At 39.7% G+C, this 24,749-nt stretch overlaps 1 protein-coding gene across 2 annotated transcripts in view; it reads right to left on the bottom strand.

Moving 5' to 3' along the window:
• The window catches only part of whrna (whirlin a), a 134,873-nt gene that overhangs the window by 23,187 nt on the left and 86,937 nt on the right, over nt 1-24,749 (bottom strand). For both annotated transcript variants that reach the window (XM_028417797.1, XM_028417798.1), the window contains exons 4-5: nt 12,827-13,035; nt 10,382-10,418 (exon numbers count right to left, since the gene is read on the bottom strand). In XM_028417797.1, the coding sequence (XP_028273598.1) occupies nt 10,382-10,418; nt 12,827-13,035 (246 nt within the window). The remainder of the gene's footprint in view (nt 1-10,381; nt 10,419-12,826; nt 13,036-24,749) is intronic.

The following is a 24,749-nucleotide window of genomic DNA, read 5'->3' as shown; positions in this document are numbered from 1 at the left end:
CTGCATCTCTGACATGAGGTGGGTTATGGGGTGGCATTAGTGCATTTGGTGTGGGCAGCTGACACATCTGTAAAGACACCATCAATACTGAACAGTACAGAGAGGTTTTAGAGCAACACATGCTCCCATCCAGACAAATGTCTCTTTCAGGAAAGGCCTTGTACATCCATCACAACAGCATGGCTTTGTAGGAGAAGAGTCAAGGTGTCGAACTGGCTGCCTGCATTCCAGACCTTTCACCAATAGAAAACATTTGGCACACAAATCATGACACACACACAAATAAACAAATAACAAATAATGGGTAATAAATAAACCCGACAAAAATAAAAAAATGGCAAAAATATATAAATAAAAAAACAAACATCTATGGATTTATTTATTTCGTGAGACTTATTTTCATGATGCCAAATGTATTAATCAAATTTTGACAGAAATGCCCCAAAAGCTAAGCAATTAATGACCAAGTCACAGAATTGATAGCTTACTATGACTAGCTTTGTTTGTTCCATACAGACCAAGGAACTAACTGCACACTTGGAAACCTTGTATCTTCTCCCAGCTGCTGCTACATTTTTAACGTGTTGCTACCTGCCCTGTGTCTCCGTAATACGATCAATACCAGTGTGAGCAACAGACAGATGGACTTCTGATGTCTGTTAAGTGGGTATGTTTAGCCGGGCAGCTCTGTTCATTTTATGTGCAGGCAGAGAAGCAAATGTTTTTGTTTATGTGAACCAATATTTCAAGGGTTACAACTCTGTTTTGTTTTTGCTGTGTTTACAAGAGCGATCCTCACTACGCTTGCAATAATTAAACAGAATAAGAAAAAGTAGAGCTTAGCTATATGTATGTATTTATCATTTTTATATTTTTTTGCAGATCGTGTGTCTGACTGCGGTCAGCACTGGAGACCTCACAGCTGAGCAGAAGGTACTGTGTCAAGGCATGTTTTGTATATTGTAGTTGTAAATGCTAGATAATTATCAGTATCATAACATCCATTAATTCAAGCCTCATGTTGGTGCTATATTGTGAAGCACATGCCCATACTAAGGATTCACTGTGCGAGGATTATGAATGTCTGTACAACATTTTATACCAATACATCAAAGAGTTACTGAGGTGCTTTAGTCTGGCCAATCGGCATCAAACTGGCAGAACCATTGTTCGAGCTGTACCACTCGCATAACTTAAAGCTGGGTTAGGGATATATAATGAGGCTTTTTACAGGTGGTAAACATGCCAGGACTATTGTAGGTCATTGTTTAAAATGATAACGTTCATAACTTTGGACTTACAGGCTTGGATATAGATGGCGACCAAGTGAACCCACATCTCTTGAGAGACTTTTACAAGCTCTATAAATCTTCATCACAGTCACTGTCAGAGTATTTAAATTGCTCCTAAGCTCTCTCTCAACAGTTTTCTGCTCTTTGGCGGAGTCTATAATGAGCCGTGCGCAGACATATTTCAGAAGTAATCTTTAGATTGTCGCTGCAGTTGTCTTGAACGTATCAGTGTGCATCAGTGCAGAAGAGAGACCAGCTGACAGGCAGGATCTGCTGCTTTCCAAAGCACTGTGCTCAGTCAAGCACAGTCGCTACTTACGACTGGCAGGGGCAAAAATGTTGATATTATTTCTATTAAAAAAAAACAGACTGTAAGCTGTAGGTGTGTCTGCATGTCAGTTTTTACACCAGTTACGCAACCCGGCCATCAGACATGGCTGCTGTGTTGCCATAATTAGAGCAATGCTATTCAAACAGCAGTCATGCTATTCATTAGCATTGTCTGAGGTATAAGACAACTAAAATAACATAGTTACCATCCATGCTACATATGGATGCCATCACATTTAGTCACCAGAACAGTAAGACTTCAATGGAAATCCCGTAACGGCAGGTGGTAGATGAGATAAGCCAACCACAGTAATTCCTATTCAGTCAGCAAATCATGTTGTCAAATGGATGGAGGATGGTAACTGAAAGAAAGACCTACATGGTGATGCTTTTTCGCAGCCCTAACCATGGAATTTTATGCCTAAATCCAATTACAATGGGATTGCATTTTTTTGGGCACTACTTACACATTGAAAAATCTGCACACAATCATTGATTTTATTGTAAAATCCTTCTGAGTGGGGTGCTGTGATAAGTCAGCATGAGGTAGTGCCCCATAAACTGATGCTATAACTATGCTGTAGTGGGAAATCATTAAGCCAATTCCAAAAAAGTCAAATTGTGTAATGGCTACAATGAAGCACAGTGTTAAAGGCAGCAGTTCCGGAGACAAAAGTCCAGATTGGAAGGTTGGAGAGATGTTAGAGGATCAGGACACACTTTCATCTATGGTATTGTCTCTGGCTTTTCTATTGTTTGCAGCTTAGAAAAAGATCATGGTTTACAATATATAAATAATAAATAAACCTTCTTTCACTGTCCCAACAACAGCCTCCCGAAAAAACAGCTTCTTGTCAAAACTCTTTGGATCAATGTATTTTCTGTCATTTTTTCTGGCTGCTAGTCCATAAGCCTATGGTTGCCTTCGGCTGCATCGGTCAGGCATGTGATCCTCCCCTTGCTGGTCACAGCTGTCCATTGAGAATCAATCACAAATTCTGCATGGTAGCAGGTGGATATTATTTGAGGGGGGGGGGGGCAAAAGTACCCTGCAGCGGTAAAAACAACAAAGGATTGACAAATACATTTGTTGTTCTCCAACAGACAAGTTTTTAAATTTAAGTTGATGTGTATGGAGGATGAAAATGGTCATTTTTTACCTTTCATAGTCATGGAAGAAGTTTGGTTTTGAGTGTTTTCTGGATAAAAAAAAATAATCAAGTTATTAAGCGGCCATGTATGTTTTCGCTTATTTTCAATTGTTTCCATTGCTCAGCAGACCTCTCAGCCTATATGTATCCTTAAATTTAAGTTATCGTCAAGGACATTGTGTTCAACACACCTAATGCAATATTTACCCTGTAATACATTTTGTTGTCTCTCAAACAACATTCATTTGCTCTAGATCAAGACCCAAATGGGGTCAGGGTAGAATTAATGATTGAGAATTGCTGTGTGACCTATCCTTAATTAATTAGCTTATCGGTCTGGTTTGGCCTTTGGGCTGCAATTACAGGATGGAAGGGAGTGAGTGCAGGCAGGGACGCAGGGAGGGGTTGCTGTGTATGGAAGGACAGATGACGTGACTGCTGGGATAAACGGACTCTGCAGGCAACCAGCAGGATGCAGGGAAATTATTAAGATGAACACAAACCACTCTTGCTTGTTTAAGCAGCACAGTCACCAGCAGATCATTGAAGTGGAGATTTAATATTTATGCCCAGGATGTGTTGACACAGTGTGAGGTTAGCAGTGGGTGTTTTGACTCTAACAGAGGCGGCCCAGCTCACACAGAGGAACCGCAGAGCTGTGAATTATCACCTTCCTCCCTTCTGCTGAGCCCTAAAGCCCTGCTGCTATATATCTTACCTTCTTATTGCACCACACCCCTTCCTTCTCTTTGTGTGTCTCTCTTAGACACTCTATCATACATACAGTATTTGATACAGAGCAGCTACTCTGCTGGCATGTACTTGAGCTGTTTTGGCTTATTTTAAGCTTATAAACTCTGCAAGGAAATAATAGTTTTATTTCCAACATTTATTCGGTCCCTAAACAGAGAGCACTTGGTGTTCTTACAATCTTCCTGGGAGCTTCGAGAGGGGTTGCAGACCAAAAGATATTGCAATAATATTAAAATAACACAACTGACAGCCTAAAATGCGTCGTTGTTTGAGCATATTGGTGAAGAGATCGACAAAGCCTGAAGAAAAAGGAGAGAATAACCCAAATCCAGACTTTTACCCAGCAAACTTTAAACCTGTCTTGGACCATTTTTAGAGTTGCCATCTGGTTAGGCCTAGGCATGAAAACACTAACTTGTTAGGTGTAGATTTATATGAACACTTGTTGCGATGTAATAATGTACTATCTGCAAATAATTTCATACATGACTGCAGAAAGGTGCATAGCAACTAAACACTGGTTTCTCGACTTTACTTGCATCTAAGCGCTCTAAACATACCTAAATACACTATATAAGCACCCAGCCACCATAAATATTTGCTCGCCTCAATTTTTTCTGGTTCCCTTTCCAGTCCAAAAAGCATTTGTGAAGACCGAAGAATGTGATGTCAGGACAGGCAAGTTCTTCCACAACAGACTGGAAAGATTACTTTAAGCTCACCATGTTGAAAGAAGAAGACAACAAAGAAGACAACAAAGATGCAAAGTCAGGATCTAAATCGTCATTATATGCTCTAAAGCTGCCAACAATTGATCAATTAATGCAAGTTTGGAACTAATAGTGTGGGAACAGGAACATTTTCAGGATATTTCCCACTGGTTTGCCCATAAAATATAAATTGGTTGATCACAGCGAATCAATCAATAATACAAACAATCATTGGCTTCATCAGGTCATCATGTCCTCCTTTATGACTAAAAACACCAACATCAACATGTCTAAAAATAATGCCATGTTTCATTAATGGATTAACAAACCCATAAAAGGATGATCAGAATAAGTGATGTTTTGTTTTAATTGCTGAAGTCTCTACACGTGTAAGAGAGATATTAAAAAAAAAGTCAAATGAGAAACTTTAAAATAAATGGCTGCAATCCCAGAAGGTTACATTGTGCCCTATGGGACTAAACTCACACCAAACTGGGAAATGTTTATGTGGAGGGCAATGCCTCATGAATATCTGTTAGTTACTGAGTGTCACAATCTAACCAATCAAAACAAAGTTTTTTCATATGTACCAGACAATTTTGCTAGCTAAACAATTTACAAACTGTCACTTTTCACCAATAAGAATGCATGCTACAAGTCGCAGTCTTCACATTGCTCTTACCTCAAGATCAATGCTGCAAGAAAGATGGAAACCCTTTAATTTAGCACATCATTACCCACACCAAAACACATTTCATCAACTAACAAGCACCCATATGTGTGAAAACCCAACAGATAACAATTTCTCATTTGCAATAAACTACCTATTTATGCTTCTCAGAGTAAGAAGAGCAGAAACCAAATTAAGAGCCTGACAGAGCAACAGCACAGCAAATCTAGACATTCCGAGCTGCATTGAACCAGCTATTGGGGGGGGGGGGCAGCTTGCAAAAGGTTGAGAACCCCTGATCTAGAAGATCAAAATGTACCACTCCCATCCAACAACATATATTTCATCAAGGTCAGTCTATAGGACAATGTGCACAGCATGGCTGAAACAGCATGAAAATATCACACTGTTGATACTTTAATAACAGTATAAGGATCAACTTATATATATATATAAGCTTGAGTGCATGTAAAGTGCAGGAAAGAGGGTATAAACTGCTGGTTTACAGCTATTGCTCTCACTGCTCTGTATTAATACTATATGGACAAGCTCACACTAGTATAGAGGCACTTTACCCAGGGGACCTTACTCTAAAAAAACGTAAGCCAAGAAAGTCACCACAAAAAACCCCACTACAACACTGTTTCACACTGTATGTGTTGCGGCAGTCTACAGTGCTGGCTGTTACACATACAACTATTAGCTATAACATGATGATCAGTGACAGGTGAAGTTAATAACGCTGAATACCTGGTTACCATGGCAACTATCAGTGGGTGGGATATATCAGGCAAGAAGTTAACATTTGTCCTCAAAGTTATATGCACAACTTTGATAGGGAGCATATTGTGATAACTGCAGTTCTTTGTGGCATGTTCCCAGTTAGCTGTGGTCAGAACCATCCATCCACAAATTAAAAGTGGTCCAAGAATGGAAAGCCTTGGCCGCCAACGAAGGTGATCTATCTTTAGATCACTTCTTTGGGTGGCCAAGGCTTTCCAGGCTAGCCTGTGGCAACAGAGGTGGTACTGTAGCTCAAAGTGCTAAAATAAAACAGGCAACAAAAACAGTGATATACTGACACCTTTGTATCAATGTCAGCCATGTTTGTAATAATGTTATGGCTTATTGCTGCATTTCGACACTTCGTCCTTGTGGCAAAATATAGCAACAGCAGGTAAATGCGCAGGTTTAACACTGTGTAACATCAATTTAGAACCAGGCTGTAGCCTTTGTAGTATGATAGCATGCTAATGTTAGGAGGTGGCTAGGGAGATGTCAGCTTATATACGGTATGGCAGAAAAAAACATACCAGTATTTCAAAGAGCAGCTAGTGGTTAGAGTATGAATAAGTTGTGTATAGCCAGAGCAGTGTCTGTTTGCTGGCACAAAGCATGTATTGTTTACAGAAGTTGTAATAAAGGTAATAAAAACACTATCTGTGTCTATTTCCCTGCTCTGCTGCAGATAAAAAAAAACAGAAATAAAACAGAAATAAATAAAAAATAAAAACAAGGGCCACATAGCGAAGTGAAAACAATTATGTGGGTAAAATCAGATGCTTCTTTCACAGCAACAAGGGAAAAGCACAGAGCTTTCCTTATAATAATGGATGAGGGATGATACACATCAGCTCAGAAACAGCCTTTAAATATATTCTTCGCTCTTCTGGTTAGGCAGGGAGATGTGTTCTTCTAGGTCAGTTTGTAAAGACACAAGTCATTTAACTGCAACATCAAAGGCCCTGAATTAACCTGGGGCTTTTGTCATGTCAGCTCAATTTCACAGACAAATATATCTGACATACCAAATAAACTGTAAGAGAAATAGAAAATGTCCTATGCATAACATTCTTTGAAGCGTGGTTTTATGAAACATTAAAAATCGTGTAAACTCTTATGTCTTCTAGTCCTTAGCGCTGTAAGTCTTGTCCAAACTCTTCTTTTTTTTGTTTTAGACCCAGAGGTGTTATTTGTCAACACACACTGGAGGAGAGACTGGACAGGATGGCAAGTGTCCTGTAAATTCTTAGAGAAAATGAAAGCGGTTGTAAATTCTGTAGATGGAGGCTGCAGAAAGCTTTTCACACATGGGAGTCTGTAGTGTGGCAAGTACACAGGATACACACATTATTGGTTGGTGCTGTTTTGTGTCACTAATGAAGCATCGGTTAGCTGATAATAATGATGTCCTCCACAGAAAAACAAACCTTCGAATGCTGCAAATTACTCAAAACTTTCTTTACCAGGTAAATACCAGGTCTGAGTGTCAGAGAATTAGCCTAGGTAAAAATAATAACATTATTATCTGGGCGGAGAGTTCTTTCTTTGTGGTCCAGTTATGTCCCATAATGTTGTATAATAGAGATGACAGTAAAGATCAAATGACTAACGCCTAACATTGAAAGTCAATGCTGAGCGACCGGAATCATCGTACCATCCTTGCATCAAACACAGATATGATGCATGCATGGAGCGCGCTGTGAGGGTTGTAAACCTTGAACTCCAGACTCCTGGGTGAATGTCTGCATGATAAGCATCATCTGTCCAACCTCCTTACATGGACTTTTGCAGCTATATTGGTCCTGTGATCAGATGATAAATATAACTGTGCCATTTATTCATGTGCATGTGGTACTTCTGCGCTAATTGCTCTTCTGCAGGTGTCTCCCTATATAATCCAAAGGATTATACGTCTCTGGCTGGCAGTTTTCAGTTATCCAATTAGCCTCACATTCGTTTCGAGGCCCAGAAATGGGGTGAAGTGATATGTCAAAGATGAATTACCTCTGTGATAATTAAATTCATCTGTGAAAAGCACAAATTACTTTTTGTTTCCTTTAAACTCTCTTCCAACTTTCCTGCTTAAATGTAACTGTAGATTACCATGCAGATGATGCTAATGCTTGCAGCACTTATTCAAATACAGTGGAAAGATGGCAGGAATATTGTAGTAAAAACCCCTCAGACCTCACTGTTTCTGATCAGAAAACCGTGCCCCTGATCTTGCACAATCAATTTTAGCTTTTCTATCAGAGCAAGAAACCTTTGACCAAACTAAATAATCGCAGCCACTGCTGGGGCACGCTGCTGGTGTGTGTAGTGTAGCTAACAGGTCAAAACAAAGTCTATAAATTACTTTTAAACCCTCTTTGGGCTCAAGCCTGGAAGAAATGTGTTCCTCCTCCTTTCCAAACAATTCCTGCCTCCATTACTTTGTCTTCGCTCTCTTGCTGTGTTGCTGCATGCCCTCCTTGCTCTGTCAGGAAAAGACTGTCCATCAGAGCTCCGTTAATGAAAAGCGAGCTCTTCCTCTCACCTTCCTCTCCTCCCTCTTTCCCTGCCGTCAGCTGCTATCTCTTCCAACTTTCCCTCTTACACATTCCAGTGCACTCTCTCTTGCTTTGCAAAGTCAAACTCAAAGTCAACAGGAAAGACAGTAGGTGTAGATTTGTGGTGACTGGACAGCTACATTGGTAAAAAAAACACAGTATCTGGTTCCAATTTGTGTTTTTGTTTTTAATTGTTAAATGTTTAACACCACACTGAGAATATAAAAAAGCTTAAACATGACATCCAATTAATACAATCCATTGTGTAAAATCCCAAGTGGTCTTATTAGCCTAAATCTGCACATTGCAGCTTCCAGCCAAATACATGCAAATGACTGCGGTAGTGTTCCTTTTTACTGCTGGCCTGGACGTATCTGAGAGTCCTGTCAGGAAGATCCAGAGCTCTTACAGATTTCTCAATGAATTGTCAGAGTAATGTCTGACACCTGATGAGGCTTTTTATGTGCGGGTTGGCTTTTAAAATGAAGTCCTTTTAACGTTATGGACAGCCATCCAGCATCACTTCAACGAGGACGGACTTAAAATTTAGACAGGATAGATTGGGTATTCTGCAAAGTCACAGTCAAAGTCAGCAGTGAGGCCTGTTGGAGTACTTTGGTAGAACTATATAGTGATAATAGTGATTAGTTTTGCAATAAATGACTAAATGTAGCAATTTCTTTTCACTCATAAATGAACTGTCAATACATTTACATTATAACTTTACACTATATAAAATTCTAAGAGCCAAGGGCAAACCCCCGAGGCGGAAAAATTAAGCTCAAGTGTCAAAAACTGCAGTTCCTCCCACGACCTCTGGGGGCTGCCTCCAAAAGCAAATTAATTCCCATAGATCTTCATGTTAAAATGTCCAACTTCACAACACACACCTTTATTGACTGCTGGGTCTTTATGCTAACTGTGATTTCTATAACTCACTCATCTAAATTATATTTAACTTTAATTTGTCATAATAATGTGACCTTCATGTACCAATGAATGGCCACACTCAGTTCCAGTTACACTTCAGTAAAGGTGAGGTTACCCAAAACTGAGAAATGTAATGTAGGCTACATTTCAGAATAATATAAAAAGGCCCTTTTAAGTGAACAATTAATAGGTTAACAACTGGAAGCTGTTCTGCAGCAATGGAGGTTGATCAAGCCTTCAAAGTTGCAGTTCCTGCAGTATTGTACTGCAGAAAGTAATTACCTTCTAAAGGCACTAAGAAACTGAGGGAAACTGACAGGAAGAGGTCTGGCAGAACCCAAAGACACAACAAAATCAGAGGACAAGTTTCTGAGAGTCAAAAGTTTGCAGGGCAACAGCTTAAAGCACAGTTTAATAATGGTTGTAGTAAGCTGGTCTCAGCTTCAACTGTGAAGAGAAGACTTTGGTTTGACAGTTTGACTTGCAACAAGAAAGCCTTAGCTAAAATGTCAGAATTAGAAAAAAAGAGGCCTGCCCAGGCCATGAAACAACACCAATGGACTATTGAAAACTGGAAGAAGGTTTTATGGACTGATCAAAATTTGAAATCTTTGGTCTATGTGGCCCTTGTTTTTCTTTCTGTTTTTTAGGCGAAATGAGGTTCGTCAGTTTGTGACCTCAACTGTCAAACATGGAGGAGGAAGAGTGATGGTCGAAGAGTGAGAGGCACCCTGAGCCAGAACGTCTACCACAGCAGTCTACAGCACCATGCGGTGCCCTCTGGTATGCATTTAGTTGGTCAGGGGGTTTATTGTACAGCAAGATAATGACCTTAAACATAGGTCCAAGCTATGACAGAACTACCTTAAAAAATAAGAAGATGGTGAGCCTGAAAACACTGAGTGGCCAGCACAGTTGTTTTATGCCGAGTACAATAAGACAAACTATATAATTTTCAATAAGAAAAATCTGGGTGTTTGATCGGTTCTGACCGGTTGTGTACGTAATCCCAAGGCTTTCATATATCTGACAGATACAAGGCGTGATCATCAAAATTCAAAAACATCAAAATTATCTCTCTTCCCTACTGTACTCCAGCTACAGATTTCTGCACCACTGACGGCAAATTGAGCATCCGGGGGACACTCCACCAGCACATATAGATCCCTGTGTTGAGCGCATGCACGTGCAAAGAGGAACTTGTAAATCTTACCTTCCCTGCTGCCGATGCTCCTTGGTCCATGGGGAATCTGCAGAGAAAGATGAAGAGGAGAGATGAATCACGTGATATGGATTATATTGATAGACTGCACAAACAAATAGTGGCAACATATTTGACCCCTCCTGCATCTATCTGCACCATGCAGGAAGCAAAAAAATGATACGTTTAATAATGTAATTATAATTTAAAGACTAATAGAAGGCTAGTTAATAAGGATTTGTCAATATAATTAGAGTAAAGATGATTTCCTTATACTGTATCACACACACACACCTACAGTGACTGGCTGAGCTTTAATGCATTCTAAGAAACAAACTTTAAAACTAACCCGTTCATATGAGGGGCTTATTTCACTAAAGTTCTGTCCCCCTCTCATACACATACATTCGAAGCTTGAAAAACAGGATTTGAAACTATCTTGACTGACAGCTTTTCATCTTTGTGAATACACAGGCTGATAAACACACAGTACTACAGATTTATAAGTCTTCGTCATGGCTTTTGTGGTGCTTCGAAATGTGCCAGAAACCGCTGTGCGGAAAGTTTGCAGGCTTTTCAACACGCTGAAATGCATGTTGCACATACACACACCGGCGCTCTCATCTCCGTCTGCATAAATGGAAGGATTTTGTGTCATGTTTTTTTTCCAGCCCGAGTGAAATGACTCAGATAGATGTCTCCACACCCTCAAGTGCCCATGAAATAAAAAGGCTACACATGCACGCCTGAACGTGACAACTCAAAGCGCTGCGTAAGGGGCTGGAAATAACAAAGAATGAAACCAGAGTCAGAAAAATACAAGTGCCACACGCAAGAGAAGATATGTATTTGAAAAAAAACTAATTTCAGGATGTAGATTTTGTTTTGGGAGTCATATTCAATTAACCCTGTTGACTTCAGACTGACTCAACCCTTTGTTCTCTTATTGCTGATTTTTCAAGTCTCCTCCCCAGCTGCCCTCTGTGTAACACCAGATAATTGTCAGGCTTTTAAGGACAAGACATTTGATGAAAAGCTGTCACTGATGTACAAATTTTTGATCATAGCACAAGCAGAAAAAGACCCACATTAAAATGTCACACTTATTATCTTTTTAGTAATAATAATAGTTTTTATTTTCAGCAAAATTCAACACTAGAATTTATGAAAATGTATCAATAAAAAGGTTTTATATATGTATTTATTGCCTACTGCCACTGAATATTCCATGTCATACGTTAATAACTTTTTTATTATTAATATATAAAATTACATAAATATTACTTTTAAACTGAAATGGAAATTATGCAAATTTATTTATTGCCTCCATGTAGATGTTGTTTTTACAGCTTCAGATTCTTACACAGAGATATGAATTAAGTAGGCCAGACATTCATTAGGTATGTTAACATTAAATACCTTTTATGGCCCTGTCCTGTTTTGGCTCAGAGAGGAGTTGTTGGGTCGATGTGCACTGTGCTATTGAGTTGATTAGAAAATGACTCATTGGCATTTACATCAGAGGTTAATTTCAGGCAGATGCATTGTTAAAGTGTGGCATTTACAAAGAGTAGTGTTGTATGTTGCATGTGTTTTTTGTCCCATACACCGAGTAAAAGTCAGACCAGATCAGATGGTTAAAGACTTCAGTCAAAGCAGAACAGGATGTTTTACTCCACGTGCTCTTCATTATCTTTTTTCCCTGCAGTGCGTTTAAGCACATTTCTTGTGCCAGTTTTAATCACTGAAACTAGCCCATGGTTAAAAAATATATAATCAGACAGAAAAGTTACAAGAAAATCCTGCCAGGACTTAAATTTGACTTGCAGACTTTATGTGACACATGTCCTCATGTTACAGGAGCTTACAACTGTCTGTCATTTAAGCAAGTACAGTGATGGAAAGAAAGGACACACTCCTTGAATTCTGTGGCTTTACATATCAGGACATAGGTCTAAATAATACAACCTCAGATTAACACACATGATGATAATCAAACGGTTAAGTGATGATCAGTAACTGCACAGGTTTTGTAAGTTTGCTGCTCTGCAGCTTCAGGTGTGTATACACACTGGCATCAGCAATGATCTAAGGCCATTTCCAAACATTACGAAGACCTTCATTCTACAGAGAGGAACATTAGAACAGAGGAGTGCAGTGCACATCCCAGCAAATTATGTTGAAGTCAGACCATGCAAAGCTAAATCTCTCTAGGCTTCAGTTGAAGCTCATCAACTAAAAACATCTCAAATGGTGTTTGGAGGAGTATGCCAGTGAATTGTTGGTTTTTCTATAAAAACTTGAACATTTTAGGTGTTATTAGCAATTCTATGATTATTTTTGAACAAGGCAGCAGCTAGTCATCACATACAGCCTGCCCCATTTTGGAGAAAAGGTTAAGATTTTTATGATAGGGCAAACCTCAATGAACTGACGCAACGTCTGCCCAACACTCACCCTGCCACGCTGCTGTTGGCCGAACTCTCCGCTATCTGTGAGCTGGGGATCCACTTGGTCTCACCCACCACCGTCCTGGCGTGAGGCAGGCGGCCCACGTCTTTCACAGTCATCATCAGGTGCCGCGACGACTTGAGAACCCTGACAGCTTCGTCGTGCGGGATGCTCAGGAAGCTGCGGCCGTTCACCTCCAGGATCTGGTCGCCAACCTGCAGGGGAGGAACGGGACAGAGAGGCGTGGCTGTGGGGACCGAGCAAGGCGGTGAGGGCGGATTGGGCAGAGGCTGTCACATGCAAAGGTTCACGGTTGGAAGGATAAAGGTGAAGATGGAGGTGTGTATAATGTTTAATGGATCAGGGTGAGATAGTAGGTGTCTTGTTAAAAGTTGTGCCTCTCAGGTTGAGTAGAAATAATTACACAAAGACTAAAGTGCCCTCTGCTCACTGACAGGTTGGAGACTAAAACTGTTTAATATGTAATTGAAACAGCTTTCATATGTAATTTCAGGTTCTATCAGAGGTCTCTGCCTGGAGGCAGCAGTAGAAGGGGAATAATGATGTCCATACTAAACACCACCTTGGCCCGTTCCTGCTGTCTCTTATAATGAGCTGATGTATTGTAACTTTAACCCTCAGCGGCGTATCAGAAAACCTCCTGAAGCATAGTGCTGAACCTCTTGATCTGTGCAGCCACCTTGCTCAGAATAGTGCCTGTTTTTAACATGATGGGTAGTCCTATGCTGCGCTTGAGCCACAGAAACAGAACCTGCGAGACTAGAAACCAGCTCATCAAATATAAGGATAAAGAGATAAAGAGTGTTGCATAAACTTCTATTCTGCATAAATATGACCCAAAACATCAGCTGCTATTCACGCATAAGTGGAAAAAGAGAACCTAATCAATCAAATAAAATATTCCACTTTGTCACTTATTAATTCATGAAAATGATCCATTATTACTTTATGTGTACGTTGCAAAAGTAGGTGATGAAGGATAAGCAGTTTATCTGAAGGTCAAATTACAACCCATCTGTTCAGAGGTGTTTTCAATTAATGGAAGATGAGCGAGTGCCCTGTTTCACTTAACAGTTATCTATCAAAGTCTGACACACAGCATGTATATGTGATAGTGTATAATATCATAATCAAAGGACGTTTCTGAGGACTTCATACAAACAGTTGTTGCTGCTCATCAGGCTGGCAAAGGTTACACAACCATCTCGAAAGAGTTTGCACTCCATTGTTACCCTCCACAGAAGCGGTCTATCAATGATTACTCCAAAAACAAGTCATGTGAATGAACCTGGGGTAACCTTTAAGCTGCTAAGCGCCTCTCTCACATTGGCTGATGTTAGTGTTCATGAATCCACCATCAGAAGAACACCGAACAACCATGGAGTTCATGGCAGAGCTGAGCTGCAAGGAGGACATCACCTCTCTCCAAAAAGAACACTGCTGCCTGTCTGCAGTTTGAAGATGATGTGGACAAAACCAGAGGGCTGCTGGGAAAATGTTCTGTAGACAGATGGGACCAGAGTGAAATGTTTTGGCTTAATTAGGAAGCCTAATGATTGGAGAAAGAATGACACTGCAGTCCCGCATATGAACCCATCCCATCTGTTGAACATGATGGTAGGTAGTATGATGGGTTGGGCCTGTTTTAGAGCATCTGAACCAGGATGACTCACCAGCATTGATGGAACAATGAATTCTGCCTGATATCAGTAAATGTGACATCACAGACATCTGTCTGTGAGCTCAACACAAAGTGGTTCATGCAGTAAGACAACAACAAACACACAAAAGAATGGTTAAGAAGCACAAAGTTAACCTTCTGAAATGATCGATTATAAGAGCTGACCTTATTTCATCTGAATTGTACAAGACAAATGTAATCCAGGTGGACATTTAGTGCCTTATTATGTCAAATAATAATGTCTTTAGTCTTGAACAAACACAGACATGTTGGTCTATCCAAAGCAAGCATTTATTGTAAACTAGCAATTGTTTACCTTCGTGTTCTCTGGTTGCTAGTTTGCCAAGTTTTTCCAATAAATGTAAACAAATGGCTGGAATTGTCATCGTCTCAGCTTTCATATGAATCCTTGTTCGTTTGTGTATCATGAAGTATCAGGGGGCTAACAATAAAAATGTGGGTTGACGTGTGGCTTTGATTTTGATATTTGATCATTAATTTGCTTGATGATGCGGTTGTGTTTGGTGTGTGTAAATATGGCCCCTGTTAAATTTCGTATGCATTTTTTTGCATGACTAGTGCAGTGTTTTAGGATTTTTATTGTGGAGTGACTCCAGATATCCAAATTGGAGGACTCTGGGGTAGAACAGGTTAACTTTACCTGTCACTGAAACTGAGTAATGAATTACTCCCAGTGGACAGGCTCAACACTTACAAAACAGCACAGAGTCGCTGGTCTTGTAAATTGCTTTGTCTGGCATTTACACTTGATGCATTTTTTTTTTAAAGTGGGCAAATGTCACTTTCTGTCTTTCTGTTTTATTCCTACTCTTTTCCCTGATCAGCCAACCAAACCTCGCAATCATTTTAATGTTTTCCAGGAGCAGGGACCAATGCAAAGTGGAGATTAAACACATTCATAATCTCATATGCTTCTTGGGTGTTTTCCAACAACCTGAGGTCACCCAGCACCTTATCTGTCAGTGCTAATGCACAGCGGCGCAAACAGAGGATGTAAACCTCCATCCCTATCAGGCCTCGGCGGCGCCTCTTACTAACGCTTTTTAGTGGGTCTGTATGATTGCATATGCAAAGGAGGCACAATCCAAACTGTATTTACTAAAGCAATTAATCAGCAAAGCTAACAAGCGGAGCTGCAGGAGTAGCATGCAGACAACGAAGGCACGGCAAACGCGTCTTATTTGAGCTGTCAGCCTGAAGCCTCGGGGACAGAAGACAGATTTTTATCAAAGATTACAAGCTGTTTGCATTAGAAAAAACACACTTAAAGGAGTCAACTATCTGATTCTTATAGACTTTGAGGTGTGTTTGACAGCCCTGGAGTCGCAGTTTACTCTGACACAAAAGGCACAAAGAGGCGCACGCTGTTGTCAGTATCTTTGTCACGATTGTGAAGGAGATTTCTATCATCATCTCAGGTGCATCAGATTAGCTTTTCTTCAGATTTTACTGATGATACTTAAGTCTCTGCTCTGCTTCAGTGTCTTAGTAAGATTCCTTTGTATAGTACACTACACAGTGCCCTGTAATTCACCCCTTAGAGAGATAATTTTCTCTCTCTTTTATGGCTTTTTGGACAACAATTTACAAGAACAAGTAAACAAAGGCCCAGTAAAGTACTGTCTGGGTTAAATCTCTAGGGAAAAGTAGCAAAGAAAGATTCAAACTGGACCAGAGTTTGCCTGGCTTTGCATCCCCTACCATAATGCACAGTGGTGGTAGTGTCAAGCTGTGGGGATACTTCTCAGCAGCAGGTCCTGAAAGGTTTGTAAAGGTAGAGGTTCAAATGAATGCAGCAAAATATTGGGAAATACTAGAGGATAATTTAATTCAGTCTGCAGGAGAACTCTTCATGCCTGATCCTCATTCACCCTGACAGAGTTTGAGCTGCTTTTGTTTTGGAAAGAATAGATTAAAATTGCTGTGTGCAGATGTACAAAGAGGTAAATATTTATGCAACGACTCATTTCACATTCTATATGTTTAATTAATTGACAATCAAATCTGTTTTTACTTTTTTTTGTAAATTCATGCCCCAAAAGCCAATTTAAAATGACCACCACTCCACTTATAAAAGCAATAAAAGAGGAAAACATCAAAGAGGGTGAGCTTCTTTTCATGGATGCTGTATTTACTGTCAACAATCTCAGATGAGTCAGAGGACTGACTGTGAAATCAGAGCTTCTAAAATTCCCACGCTTGAGCAGAGAGAATACAAATTAGTAGAGTAGACACAACCTCTTGTTAACAGAGGCCACTCACTGCAAGGACATAGACCAAAATACACAGAGAGTGTGTGAGATCAAACATCAGTGCCTCCAAATGTACAAGGGAAATAGACTAGAAAAGTGTGTGTACGTATGGACTAGAGTCCTATACATGCATGTACACTGGGCAGGTACACAACCTCGTATGTGCATCCATATAGGAGTATTATTTTCCAAGCCTTAGGGTATATTATACATAATAAATGAATAAACACGAGTGGAATTTTTAGCCATGGACCTCCACACTGAGGAAAGCATTGCACATAAGTGTTAGAACCACCCTGGATTTACAACCTTAAGAAGAGTAGGATTATAGTCCCAATATTTTTATACCTAATTTTCACTCTTAACTTAAAAAGTAATTACTTTAGATACATAAACATACATAAAAACTATGCTTCAATGTTTGGTTCTCCATTACCATGGTTACAATTCCCATCCCTTCTTTGTCTTGATGATTCATTACCTGAAAAAGAAACTCACCGAAAGGTCACAGTCACAAAAAACCTTGGGAGCATTACTCTCACAACGACATCCCTCCCCAGTATTAATGTCAGTAATATCATTATAAAATACACAGTTCTATTCTTATAATTTCTATTATGTTAAGATTAGTTATCATAGTTAAATATGTGTTAAGTGTACTAACACCACTTCTACCAACACAGCTCTAGTGTTTCCATTTTGTTGTTCATTTTGCAGTCAGTAGTGCTGCTGGTACCATGTTACCATTATTACTAATGTATTTACTGTATATTGATTTACTCCAGGTATCAACCTGCATCTCCTCCACCCCACCAACAATACTGATCCATCCATCCGTGCCATCCGAATCATACCGCAACACATCACATGCAATTTACTGAATGTTCACAGTGTACATAGCTATGTCCTGTTGTCTTTTGGAAATATATCAATAAAATAAATGTAATAAATGGAAATATAATTTCAATTTTAAGAATTGAAGAAAACATTCACCATCTTCAGACTGAAAATGAAAATTGCTTTTCAAGCAAATCATAGCCATCATAATGCTGCAGTTCTCCCAGGATACATATCTAAAAGTCCCTGGAGGGCACAGGATTTGAGTAACACGTAGATTCTGCAGTGGCACCTGAGGATGTTCTCAGACACATCCAATCTGACAGAGCCTGAGAGGATCAGCTACGAAGAATGAAAGACAGTGCTGTGAAATAAGACTTAAGATACTGCTTGACATGTCATAGTAGGAAAAACACTTAACCCTTTAAACCCTGGCCATATTAAAAGAAAAAATCACCTAAAAAGACATTCCCGAAGAAAATGAGGAAATGCACCACAATAATAATGTGCATATGCATGTTCTTGGTGTCTAGGGACATCTAGGGACCTCAGAGAATGCATTTCCAGTGTTTAAAATATTGTGTCTATTAGTATGCCTGAGTAAATTAGAAAAAACTACAGGAGAAATGTAACAATTTTATCCTCGCCTGAGTTTGTTTCCTATTTGACAGAGGAAAACATTATGCTAACAATGATTCTATGTACACAGATGCCATTGATCACATTCAGCTATTCCTTGGCTACAAATATACCAAATTTGATAGAATTTGAACAAAGAGCAAAGCCTTCACAAAGGTTTTAGTAAGGATATCACCAGGCGGACACTCAGTTTGGCACAATTTGGCACCACATTGCCAAATAGGTTACTATAGCTATAGCTAGCTTACTCATTTCCAGTGGAAACTGGCTGGAAAATACAATTTATATCCATTTCACTAGTCTATTGCCATCTACTGGAGCTTTTGGGTATGAATTTACCTTGCACTTCATCAACTTCTACCATTATGCACAGTGTCAAATCAATAGAAAAAAACATCAAAATGTATGATTTTGTCTCCAAATAGAGTAGTTTTTATTATAATAACTAATAACTAATGTACATTAATGAAAGTCCAACCAAATATTAGGTAAAGAAAATAAAAATAACAACAAGGAGAGGTGATGCCTCAGTGTTGAGCCCAGATGGGCCTGGAACCTCACTTTCCTCTTCTCTTCCCTCTTGGCTGTGAAAATAATAACAATTATTATTATCTGTAATTGCATACATATTGAAATACACATATTATGTAAATAATATGTAAAGACAGTATTGAATAGGATTGAATCATCCTTCTTCATCTCTGTTCAGCTGTTCCCTTAGGGGTTGCCACAGTCAATCGTCACCACTATCCTCTGCATCCTCCTCTCTCACCCCAACTACCACCCTGCTGTCTACTATATTGTGTACACGTATATATATAATAAATCATTTTATCGATCAACACGGATATTAGCAACAAACAGTTTACACTTCAAAATAAATGTACAAAACTTACTCAATTTACTCAAACTGGGTCTATCTTTTCCAACGTTCAACGTTGCTGGCAACGGGGTCGAACGAATCCGGAAATTCCTGCCGTTGAAATTCTGCTCCATGCCCCTCTCGTCACGGTATCATGAAGAGATACGCTAGCTAACAACCTAAAAAAACCCTCTGACACTTACTGAAACTCACTGAAATTCACCGAAAGTCACTGAAGCACACTAAAGCAACTACAACCTCCACAAACACATACGCGTAGTTAGCTAGCGTTAGTGTTGTTGCGTCTAGTCTTTACACAGGGATTTTACGTCAGCTGGGTATTGTAGTCCATTAGATTTTTTTGTACCATTCGATTCAGTAGCTTGTCCTCTTTCATTGGACTACAAACATGGCCGCAACCGTGGCAGAATTTGATCAGAATTTGAAGTAATAGTGCCTGTATGTTTTCGGCCCTTCGGCGGGCCCATCGGGTTAAACAGGTTAAGCAAATAACGAAAGAAAAAATTCACTTTCTCTCTTTGATAGCTTATAGTGGGAAGTCATCATGGATGCCACATGTGCTATCTCTAATATGACATGTCAGAACAGGCAGCTGTAAAACCTGAATAAAAACATATGGAAAGCGACAAATCCTGTATCAGTTGTATGTCAGCCACACTTCATCAAGCCAGATTATTCTCACTTGTTGTAATTTGACAAATGAATACAACTTTGATTCTGACTCAAATTAGGTGCAGATTAAATTTTATGACCCTGTGAGCCTCACCGTTAATTACAAAGGAGCAAATTAGAGAGATCCAATACACAGAATTAATCACTCCATCAATCTCTTTATTATTCTGGACAGACTAATCGATTTTTCAGAACATGAACACCTTCAAGTTATTTTTTCGGCATTCTCTTGGGTAATTTAGGCGACTGACCAAAAAACTGCTCTGCACGAATGTGGTTGAATCGCTTGTCATTAAACCACCGCTGGCGTCTCTCTCTTTTCCTTCTCATTCTGCACCTCCATGCTCCCCTCCTCTCCCTCATTATACTTCTATTTGAGAGTGGATGGGGCCTGTCCTAAGTTACAAGCAGTTCATTTTTTATGTGATCGATCTCTACGTCATGCCGCCAGGAGCCATCACAATGTTGCATTCAGGGCAATTAACCAACAAGCGGCAGCAATGATGTTTACGGTTCAGGTTCTAATCAATGCTGCTGTTTAGTAATGACACGGTCCTCATACAGAGAGAGGAAAATCGAGTCAGGCGGCATGAGTACGCGCTACATGATTCCCCACAGCATGCATGTGACTGAGAGGACCACACAGAAAGATGTGTGCGCATAGGGAGAACGTTTCTCTTTATATGTCGACGATTTTAGCATGTTTTACTTAAATATGTGTCATAAGTAATAGTATATATTTAGATATAGAGAACATAGTCATGCAATTTACACAAAAATACCAAGTAAAACCTCATATTGCATCATGTGACTGCCATTGCACTGGCTTTTATTGATCACAGAGGATGGCTGCAGAGCATAATCAATTCAGCCATCTACATCATAATGTCAGTGAACCTGCATTATGCCACTGCAGTATAACGTCAGCATCACATTAATGCACTGGCAGATAAACCGTGCAGCATAATCTGCAATAATAAAACCAACACTGTAATATAGATGACTAACAAATTAAAAAAGATTAAAAGCAAAAAATTATAATCTGGAGCCCTGAACAATTCCTCTCTCTCTCTCTCTCTCATCCTACACTTTGCAAAGGATTCCATCAATTTGTAGACAGATTTAAATGCAAATCAAAGTGCATCACTTGGCAAGTACAGTGATGAATTATATCACTTGTGTTCTCTTGCTCACACAAAAAAATCTATCCATGCTCCTTCTCCCGTTATAACACAGGAACCCAATGAAGTCTTACATATTCCATTACTCAGCTCAAAAGATAAACAAAAATGATGAAATATCAAATATTATGTGCAGGAATTGCCATTAGGAGGCTAATGATATTTTCACTATTTCATCCTTTTTCCGGTCAAACACAATAGCAACACTCAACAGTCGTAGACTCCTTGAAGCAACCAGCTGAGATCAGAAATGGAAGCTAATTGATGCCTACAGAGCATGGGGACAGCTATAAAAAGATATAAAAGCTTACAATTTTCTCATTAAGAAATGGCAGGGGACTGTCAGTCCAAGAAATATAGTCTTGCAAAATCACCATAATGGAGCACAGACGCTAACAGAGCTATACAAACTGCCTATACAACCGAAGGAAACCAATCACAGCCTGAAGTCTGCAAAGTAAGTCATTTCAAAGTGTCATAGACGGATCAGGTTAAAATTGAGCTTTAAGGGAATTAGGCACCAGAATATGGAGGAAAAAAGTAATGCAACTCAAATAACTATTTACCTTTCATTAATAACTTATTTTTTCTTTGCACTGTGCATTTATTATTTATTTCTGTATCATATTTTTGCACATGTGGGGGCTCTGAATAGATTGCCTCTTGCCTTGCAGCTACCCCTATCCATCTCCTTAAATCTAACATGCTGGGTCCAAGCACCAGTCAAATTCAATTTTATTTGTACACCATCTTTTAATTACAATTGCATCTAGGTGCTTTACAGAGATCCATACCCTGACCCTCTAGTGCTTGAAGGCAAACAGTGGGAAGGAAAAACTCCCCTTTAATGGGAAAGACCTGGCTCATAAAGGAGGACACCACACCAAAGTAAATCATCTCAGCTGGTGGGAGTGATGTTCACACTAACACCACAGGACAAAGGCAGGCCAATGGTATAGGCTAACACTATTTTGGCAACTCTTGCAACCAAGCTGGTGCTAGATGTTATGCTCTGCATTCCTTTGGACTGCATCAGCTCGACCAGGAGGGCTTCTGTGATGACTGGGGAACCCAGGATCATATCAATGTATTGTATGAATACATGTATGAATACATTGTATTGTCTGATCATGTGACCACTACACCCACAAAAGTCACAGTTCTGAGGTATATGGGGAATATGGTTCATGTCCCCTTGCTTGCAAAAGGTTGAGAAACCCAGAGTTAGAGGATTTTTAGAATGGTGAGGTTGGAAATACTGGAATATATGTAATTTAAAATTAACGTAACAAGTGTTTATTTTTCTAATAATATAGGAGAAGTGGCATATTGCCTAAAGATGTCTGAATGTAATCCTCATATCCTGCTTGCAGAATCTACAGAAGTTTTATTTTCTAACAGAGCGATCTGTCAGTGACAGTGTGAGACTTTTTTCACAATTGCCTGTGCAATGGCAGGGTATCAGGTAACAAGTCAGCTCAGGACATCCAAACAATGAGCCATACCTCAAAATCCTACATGAAATACTTCAAGAAAAGCAATCACATAGAGGAATTTATTTTCAATCAAGTGAAACCTTCTACATGTATTTCTGTATCACCTTCACAGCACCGGTGTGGCGCAGCAGCCGCAGAGAGCAGTGACTGACGAGACAAGAGGACAGACCATTACATAGCCTTTGAATTGTCCTACTCGAGCCGCTTGATCAGGACTACTGTCGAAGATCGGCCTGACATTATCAGAGCTCTGTGTTAGAACAGTCTGGGTCAAATAGGCTTAGGGCTGGATGGTGGTGGACGCACACACACAGGGATAAAGTGGCAGCTCCAGACTACTGATCCCTAAAGCTACATTAAGAAGAGGGAAGCAGTTTTATCAGCTCCTCCCGGCCGCCTTTCACTTAAATGCTTCTCTTGGGCCGTCTCCCACATCTCACATCTCTCTCTGTCGTTTTGTTCACTTGTTTTTTTTGCTCTCTGTTCAACAAACAAGACAACAATGTAGACATATGTTACCATTTCCAGCTGTCCATATATATCCAGGGAAATAACAGCATTTGCTAAATACTGATTGAACGACTTCTTTTTATGCACATTCCTGAGAAACAACCGTGAAGTCACCCATACGTTTCTGAAGAGCCACGTTAAGTCCCTGTGGGAGGCCCCTCATGTTAGCACTGCATTAACCCCAAATACACGCAAAGAGGTGGAGCATGGCGCTAACGCTGGCAGGTAGTCTTCTAATTCCATGTTGTTTACAATTTACTATTTTGGAGCTCTGTCTATTTTGGAGATCGAAGATTGGCTTCGGACATCATCACATACATCATTGATACAAGCTTCAATACACACTTCCCAAAATACTTCCTATATTACTCGGCACATGCTCCGAAGCTCCGATGCAGTAAGTCCCATCACTAATTTTAACATGGAGGTCAATGAGGATTGACTCACTTGGAGCTCTCCAGAGGAGGCCACGGGGCTAACTGCAGCTTTTGCATGGTCTTGGTTTCTCAGCCTTGCATGGAGGACACATGTTACCAGCTCTGAGATCACCTCCTCAGTGTACGTATCTCCAGCTGTATTCAATCATCTAATGTGTGCTTTTTCTAGACGAAGCGGAGACAGCGCGTGGGCTGCCTGTCTCTTCAGCTCTCCTGACATTTACTTCTCTCTGCTTCCTGTCACCCCCACCCCCACCCCACCGCAGAGGGAAGAGAGATATTGAGTCGCAGTGAAAGGGGGACAGACAGAATGGGCCAAAGTCTAGACATCACGTTTATCTAAAGTTGGAGACCTTTGCTGGAAATGATTAAACTTTAATTAGACCCTTTGGCTTCCTTACCTTTCTTTGTATTTCCCATTATCTGTGCAGCTTTTAACAAGTAATTTCTTGAGTCTTTATCATTTTAGTCAGTTATTTTACAGAAAGTTTTTTTTTCTAACTAACTTTTCTCATTACATGTTGTCTCCTCTGTCCTCTCCCATGCTCCACTAGCAGTCACCCACCATCAGGGATTCCTCTCAGTCCTTTGCTCAAACTGTGCTCCAACCAAAACAGAATCATTGTCCTGCCACAAATTTCAGCGTGGGATGTTTTTTTTTTTTTTCTGTCATTGACTCCAACCCAGAGGAAATCTATGTGTGTGTGTGTGTGTGTGTGTGTGTGCAGCACATTAGAGGTATTCTCCTCATTTGGACAGGTATCAGCAGAATAGATAAGAGTTATTGAGAGTCACAAGAAATTATTAAAAAGCCTTAAACAATGCTATCTTTGGTTGAGTTCATGCACTTACAGTACAGAGAACAGTAAAGAGTGAAAAAGCCGACATTGATCCTTTTCAGTTTTGTGCTGAATTGCAGCCATGATCCTCAGGCTAGGATGCTTTATTAAAAAGGTCACCACATTTTTCAAGCTGACAAATGCAAGACAAGAAAAGCAGATAACTGTATCCAAGCAGAATCCTCTGAAGTCACTTCTGTCATTAACATCTCGTTCTTTACATTTTTATATAAATACTGGTAGAATGAAAGTAAAAATGAATGAATCCAACCATCTGTATGTATATGTCAGCTTTTTTAAAGGTTTAAAGTCTAGGCACGCTGAGTAACACAAAAGAAGTGTGCTGTATGAGGATAATTAGTTTAGTAAAGATGTGATACTTGGTCAAAACATACTGGACGTGAGTGAGCTTCAACTAACTTTGTAGTATTGTTTAGACAGAAAGAGAAGAGATTTTAGG

The sequence above is a fragment of the Parambassis ranga genome, chromosome 12, assembly GCF_900634625.1.
Source record: "Parambassis ranga chromosome 12, fParRan2.1, whole genome shotgun sequence".
In the NCBI taxonomy this organism is placed as follows: Eukaryota; Metazoa; Chordata; class Actinopteri; family Ambassidae; genus Parambassis; species Parambassis ranga.
This window is presented reverse-complemented; position numbering and strand designations above follow the sequence as displayed.